The sequence below is a fragment of the Geospiza fortis genome, unplaced genomic scaffold, assembly GCF_000277835.1.
Source record: "Geospiza fortis unplaced genomic scaffold, GeoFor_1.0 scaffold106, whole genome shotgun sequence".
Lineage (NCBI taxonomy): Eukaryota > Metazoa > Chordata > Aves > Passeriformes > Thraupidae > Geospiza > Geospiza fortis.
Genome location: NW_005054377.1, coordinates 759,515 through 766,926, shown reverse-complemented (window position 1 = coordinate 766,926; position 7,412 = coordinate 759,515). Strand labels below are relative to the sequence as shown.

The following is a 7,412-nucleotide window of genomic DNA, read 5'->3' as shown; positions in this document are numbered from 1 at the left end:
CCCTTAAAAATATTCCCAAATATGGAAATGGCAAAGGCAGAGTCATACAATTTTTAGGATTGGAAAAGATCTAAGATCACCAAGTGTCCAGCCATCAACCCAGCACCACCACCACCACCATGTTCACCATTTAACCTGTCCTTAAGTGCCACATCCACGTGGTTTTTTATCACTTCCAGGAATGATGACTGGAAGTACCACCCTGAGCAGCCTGTTCCAATGCTTTACCACCCTTTCCATGGGGAAAAAAATCCTAATAACTAATCTAAACCCCTGATGCAACTTCAGTCTGTATCTTGTCAATGTGTGTGGACTCTTCATCTGCAAGTGGTCATGAAAAAGAAATAAATAACATGAGAAATCAAGGATGTCAGTTTTGTTGGATGCATGCATAAAGCAAAAGGATGTACCTGGCACTGTAAAGTACAGAACTCTGTCACTGCATACTGTGAACACCAGGCATCTACGTGGTTCCAGGAAACAGTGAGGAAAAAGTAATAGAAGATAAAATGTGCTGTGTGTGCTTTTAAGCACTTGTGCTGTATCAGTGGTGTGCCTGGAGGCAGCTAAATTTGGGGTTGGCAGAGGACAGGAGAACTCACATTGTCTTCACCCCGATCTGAGGGTCTTCCATACTTGATAAATTTTGGTGACATGTGAAGAGAAAGAGCAGTGCATTAAACGGAATCACAGAATCTCCTGGGTGGGAAGAGAACCACAAGGTCCATCAAGTCCAGCTCCTGCACAGAGCACCCCCAAAAAGCCCACCCTGTGCCTGAGAGCATTGTCCAAATGCTGCTTGAACTCTGGCAGGCTCAGGGCTGTGGCCACTGCCCTGAGGAGCCTGTCCCTAGTTCACCAGGCTTTGTGTACCAGAGATAAAATAGGTGTTGGAATTTTTTTGTTGTTGTTGTTTTTAACATTTTGATTATTCGTACAGCATTAAAGGCAGAGAAAGAGGAATCAGGTGATACCAGGTCATTCATAAAATGACCAATTACAGGCAAAAAAGCCTGCTCATGTCACTGGTACAGCTCCTGTGTGCCACAGAGCACCAAGTAAGTGTAAAAAAAACACACAGGGGAGGACTTATTATTTATTTCAGAACAGTAATCACATGAATTGTTGCCTGTAGCAGCTCAAGCCAGATCAAGAGCTGATCAAAAGCTCACAGTTAAAGCTGTTGTTCCCTGGGAGGTGTCAGTGGAGACAGTGTCAGAGTCACTGAACACTCTCTGGGTACAGGAGAGGGATGTGTGTGGTTGACAGGGCTGTAAGAATAGCTTTAATGCATTTAAAATACCACTTTTTCTGAATAAACCAGAAATAATGAACCCATTTATCAAGAAAGGGAGAGAGGGATTGATGGATGGATTGACAGACAATTGACAGCACTTCTGGCTTTTGATCAAACTCAGTGCACACTTCATTGTATGTGAACAACCTGGCTCCCAAGCTGAATCTATCACATTTTTATTCCAGTTGTATTAAAATGTGAAAAATAGATAATTTTTCAGTATTATTTAAAACAAGGCGGCCAGGGATATCTGCCAGTTCTACTTTTTTTTCCAATTGTGATGTCATTACCAGACAAACACTTCCTTATTTCTCTTGATGTCCTTCTGGAAAGACATACAGAGCCTTTAAACACTAGTGCATTAGAGAGCATTGAAAATAATCATTTGGGAAGTTCTGTTGGCTATATGAAGTTTGGAACAATAATGATGTGTCTATTTCATTTAATCTTTATGGATTTCATTGACCTTTGAAATACAAATCTTCATTTTTCTTGAGAATAAAATGGAACAGAAGTAGCAGTGTTATGCTGTGTTATGCTGTTTCCTCTGGGACAGCCCATGAAATTTACCATGTTCTCCTTTGCTTGAGCTCAGACTTTCTGTTTTGCAGTCCATAAGGGTATTTATTTATGGTTTTTTCAAGGATGAAATTCTGAAAGCAGCTGTTATGAAATATGGCAAAAACCAGTGGTCTCGAATTGCCTCATTATTGCACAGGAAATCAGCAAAGCAGTGCAAAGCCAGATGGTAAGTGAGAGGTGCTGTGCCTGGGAATATGACCTTCATAATTAGTGGAAATTTAGGAAAAATGTTACCACAGACTAACTTATGTCCACAGACCAACAACAGTTTTAACACTGTTTGATTTTATCGTGGAAACTTCAAATTCCTATTGCTTGAAAGTAGTTGAAAAAAAATAGCCAGACTTTCTGTTTGCCGGTGACTGCAGTGTTAGCAAATGCAGGATCAGTTTAAATTATAAAAATTAATTTTTCCCTTTATTTAAACATGTTTTAATCAGTGGATATTGCCAAGGAAGTAAAATTGTAAGATACTAATCTCTCTTACATATAATTATCTAATTTCATGTAATGGGAGTTTGGCTTGAGAGTAAATGTTAAGAAATTGCACTGTGAAATTTAGTATTTTATGATAAATAGGAGCTTTAAACTGATGCAAATACCGATGCAGCATAAATGTATTTGAGAATCAGACTTACTTTTTCAAGTACTGAACTACACATATTTAATAAAATACTTATTGTAGAGATAACAGTACTGACACAGTTGAGGATTAGTAAGATAATTGTTGAAGGTTCCAGACCAAGCAACTCTACCATTTCTCTATCTTTGATAGTTGCAATTTTTACTTTTTTTCAGGATTAATTCTGTGCCTCTTTACTTTGCCAGAATAGAGATGGGAAAAGGAAGAAGAGGCAGTATCTGTATGAAAAGTGCCAGATAAATAATACATTTTAAAGCTCAAATACATTTGTCATGAAAACCCTCTTGAAGACAAATCAAGGGATAACTTGGATCTGTCATCCTTAATTTTTTCCCTTACTACAGGTACGAGTGGCTGGACCCGAGCATCAAAAAGACAGAGTGGTCTCGGGAGGAGGAGGAGAAGCTGTTGCACCTGGCCAAGCTGATGCCAACCCAGTGGAGAACCATTGCCCCCATCATTGGGAGAACTGCTGCACAGTGCTTGGAACATTATGAATTTCTGCTGTGAGTTTCTGCTTGCCTAGAGGGAAATCTAGCCAAGAATGCCCAAAAAATCTGTGGAGTTGTAGCAGTGTGTCATTCCCTTCTCCTTTGGTAAATTAAAGTGGTTTCAGGTTGACTGAGTTCTTTTGTAAGCAAATCTTTAAAGATTGTGTTCAGTCACTTGTGTCTAGCTTGAAAGAAGCTCCTGGAACCTGGAGAGCAGCTTGGATAGAGATAGGTGTATCTCTTCCTGCTCCTGGTCATTCTGGCTAAGAGATTGCCAAGATTTATGCTTTTATTAGGTTGTTTGGGCATTTTTTGACTGGCTGATCAACAGGAGTGGGTATGTGAGAAAGAAAAGAGACATAAAATGTGTTGAAATGGCTGAATGTGCAGATGCCATCTCTGCTACAAAGAGTTTCTTTTGGCCGCAAAATAGAAAGAACATAATATAAAACTTGATTTTTTAATTTTGTCACACTGCTGGAATTCTTGATTTTATTATTAAGGATTACCTGAAGGGATTTCTTTACTAGCTGTATCAGTGTTGTATTTTATATAATATTTTATTGTTGTAATGTAATAATGTGTTGGTTTCTTTCTCTTGTCTTGTTTAAGATTATGGAACTGTACCACATTTGTGAATTGTATAACAGGTTTACTGTATTGCACAGAGCACCAGGGTACTGCTTTATCATCAGTCTTTGAAGACTTAAGGGGTGGTTATTATGAGTCTGGGGAAAAACAAAGAGCTGGAAAACAAGCACCTACAATGTGTTTTTAGGGACAAAGCTGCTCAGAGAGACAATGAGGAAGAAACTGCTGATGATCCTCGGAAACTGAAACCTGGAGAAATCGATCCAAATCCAGAAACCAAACCTGCCAGACCAGATCCCATTGACATGGATGAAGGTGAGTTAGGAGTGTGTTTACTGTTTTTGGCAGAAATCTGATCTGTTTGATTTTTCTGTTTACACAGCTATTGTACCTTGATTTCTTCTTTTTTTCCACCACTGCCTGGTCATTAATTTACTTGCACATTTTGTCTTATTTCTGTATCTGGCCAGTCAGTTATACTTTTCCAGTTTTTCTTTTCTTGGTGCGTTTTTTGCCTCCTTATCTGTCACCTTCATCAGTTACCATGACTGGCTGTTCTTTACTTTGACAACTGCTCTGCTCATTTGCATTCTGTATCTTCATCATTTTCCATCCGCTCACACCTCTCAGATGAATCCATGCTGAAGCACAGGACTGCCTGACTTGTTTTTTTTTCCTTGCACAAAGCAATGTTATAAACTGAAAAATGCACATTGTTAAAATTCCAGGGACCATTGGTGTTTCAGACAGTCACAGGTTCACAAAAACAGCAGTCCCAGCTCTGGAAGTAAATGCAATTAACAAGTTCTCAAGAAAATACTCTCAGATAAAGATGTAAATGAAGTTTTACTTTCATTAATGTGGTCAGTTTGCCTCTTTATGTAAATATTTTAATTCAGTGTTGATACTTATTGATACTATTTTCAACATGAGGCTTTTAGAAAAAAAGTCTTCATTTTACCTGGCCAGTGATTCAGTAAATATATTGGGATAACTTGGAGATTAGTGCTGACACAAAATGCCTGTGATTGATTGATTCGGCTTTTAAAGATGGTTTTCTCATTTTAATGTCACCTTTTTCCTGACTCTCATCTTTTAAGTGCAGATTCACTGCTGTATTTATCTGTGCTATTGTAGATGAGCTTGAAATGCTGTCTGAGGCCCGAGCACGTCTGGCAAATACACAGGGAAAGAAGGCCAAGAGGAAAGCCAGGGAGAAGCAGCTGGAAGAAGCTCGGTAAACTTCCATTTGGTTTCATATCCTGGGACTCCTTTTCTTTACTCTACACTTTAAATCACATGGTGCTACTGTTTCTTTAGACGTCTTGCTGCTCTCCAGAAAAGACGAGAACTTCGCGCTGCTGGAATTGAGATCCAGAAGAAAAGAAAAAAGAAGAGAGGTGTGGATTACAATGCAGAAATTCCATTTGAAAAGAAGCCTGCCCCTGGTTTTTATGATACATCAGAAGAAAATTATCAGTCCCTGGATGCAGATTTCAGGAGACTGCGTCAGCAAGACCTGGATGGAGAATTAAGATCGTAAGTGTGTGTTATAATAAGGAGGGAACAGTGTATTTGAAAAGAGAGCAGCCCATATGTCTGTGTGTTAAGTCCTGGAAACATAGTGTGGATGGGAAGTGTATTTTCCATGGGACAGATACAAGTGCAGGTGGCCTCTGCCTTTTCAGTTTTTTGTGGTTTATCTTTTCAGAAGGTCTAGTTCACCTATTGTCTGTGATCACCTCTTTTCTTTCCTCTAGTTCACCTTTTATCAGAATAATGTTTCTCACACATGTTCTTGTTCTTTTAAGTTGAAATGGTTTTTTTTTGAGGTTGTTTTTTTTTTAGTAGTTTATTTGCTTGTGTATTTAGTGTCCTTTCAATTATAACCTTATAACAATTGCTTGTAGGAGTAGATTTGTAGTATTACTTCAGATGGAGTTGTTCTTAAGTTGATGACATTAAATGCTTAATTTTTCCCCATCCCCCCAGAAATCCCCAAAAGTGTAGTTAAATGCTATTCTTGGGTACATATTTAATTGTACAGTTGCATTTCCCATTACTGCCAAAACTGCATTTTACTGGGAGAGTTCAGTGCCATGTACAATTTGGTTTATTAATTCATGTGGAATTACTAACTGATTGTTCTGCATGGCTCTTTGTTCAGAGGGTCAGGCAGGACCTTCAGACAGAAGGTTATGATTTCACTGACTGCCTCCATTGCTGTTTGAAGGAAATGCTGTTTTTATTAGAGACTGAAGAGAAATTCGTTCGCACTTTCCACAAAAGAAAATACTCACTTTCCCTTTAGCAGCTGCTGGAGAAAAAGATACTCTTATTTTTACTGTCTAAATTATTGGCCTGACATTTTTTTATTGATCCAGTGACCCTATTTTTTGTAGTTTTTCAGCCTAAAAGCTAAATCTGTTGGCTAATTCCATGATTTAAAAGCATTACACTGCCCTGTAGTAGGTTCTGCTGCAAGATCTGCAGATGTCATCCAATCACCCACAAGGTGCTCCACTCTTCTGCAGTGTTTTATTTCAGCATATCCAGTGTATTAAAAGGGTACAGCCTTTTTGCTCTTGGCTTGTTTGCTTTGCTTTATAGCTGCTCTGTGTGTTCTGAAATGATCTGTTTTCCATAATAACAGTGAGAGGGAGGGAAGAGAGCGCAAAAAAGACAAGCAGCACATGAAACGGAAAAAAGAGTCAGACTTGCCCTCAGCTATTCTGCAGACCAGTGGAGTGTCAGAATTTACCAAGAAAAGGAGTAAACTGGTGCTTCCAGCTCCTCAGGTGAGGTGTTTACTGATGATAAACAACTTATAAGGCCAATACCAAACAGTACTTTTTGTTTTGTCAAATGGATCTCATAGTTACATTGCATCTTACTATGCCTTGGGATTTTCTCTTTCAAAGATATCTGATACAGAACTTGAAGAAGTTGTGAAAGTTGGCCAAGCAAGTGAGATTGCACGGCAGACTGCTGAGGAATCTGGAATCACAAACTCAGCTTCCAGCACTCTTCTGTCTGAATATAATGTAACCAACAACAGCATAGCTCTGAGGACTCCCAAAACTCCAGCAGCCCAGGACAGGATCCTGCAGGTAGAGTATAAGTGTACAGGATGGGTTTTAAGTTTTGGAGCAGGAGTCAACTGAGTAGAAGTGTAAGTGGCAGAGAAACACTCCTTAGATTGTGTGCAATGTTGGGATTGAAGCAATCCCAATCTTCAGGACACACTGAAGGGCATCGAAGCAGAACTGTTTGTATTTAATCAATTGTCACTGTGTTTCAAAACATTCTGGTTCTTTTTCTTTTAGTCATATATTGTGCAAAGCTTTTAACCATTCTCCTGGAGCCTTGCATAATTTTCCCTTCCTTGTGTGTCTCTCAGTGCTGAAGATGTATGAGTTCATCTCCTTAAAACAGTGTATTTTATGTTGTCCAACTTTTATTTCAAATAACAAGTAGCAATTAACTACAACAATGCAAGAATATTTTCATAGCACTTTATTGGCTTAAAACTTAGGGTAGCCAAAACCTACCTTTGCAACCTCTCATTGCCTGGATTTTTCAAAAACTGGTTTTGTTGAGTAACATTTTGTTGAATATGTGGAAATGGATAAACTAAATCAGTGCAGCTAGTGTGTAGTACAAAACAAGACCCCAAAAATCCCACTCCAAAACAAAAAACCCTCTGAGTTGACAATGAGCTGTATTTCAGCAGTTCCATGATAGGAGAAAAGAGAAAGTTCCTGGCTCTGGAGATCATAACCTAAGTCTGTACAATGTTTGCAGGAAT

At 38.8% G+C, this 7,412-nt stretch overlaps 1 protein-coding gene across 1 annotated transcript in view; it reads left to right on the top strand.

Annotated features, from left to right (window-relative positions):
* The first annotated feature begins 1,943 nt into the window (after nt 1-1,943).
* CDC5L (cell division cycle 5 like) overlaps nt 1,944-7,412 on the top strand; it is a 28,331-nt gene continuing 22,862 nt past the window's right edge. Inside the window, exons 1-7 of the mRNA XM_014308627.1 lie at nt 1,944-2,045; nt 2,867-3,028; nt 3,792-3,919; nt 4,742-4,841; nt 4,925-5,143; nt 6,258-6,402; nt 6,526-6,714. Of these exons, the coding sequence (XP_014164102.1) occupies nt 1,966-2,045; nt 2,867-3,028; nt 3,792-3,919; nt 4,742-4,841; nt 4,925-5,143; nt 6,258-6,402; nt 6,526-6,714 (1,023 nt within the window). The 5' untranslated portion in view covers nt 1,944-1,965. The remainder of the gene's footprint in view (nt 2,046-2,866; nt 3,029-3,791; nt 3,920-4,741; nt 4,842-4,924; nt 5,144-6,257; nt 6,403-6,525; nt 6,715-7,412) is intronic.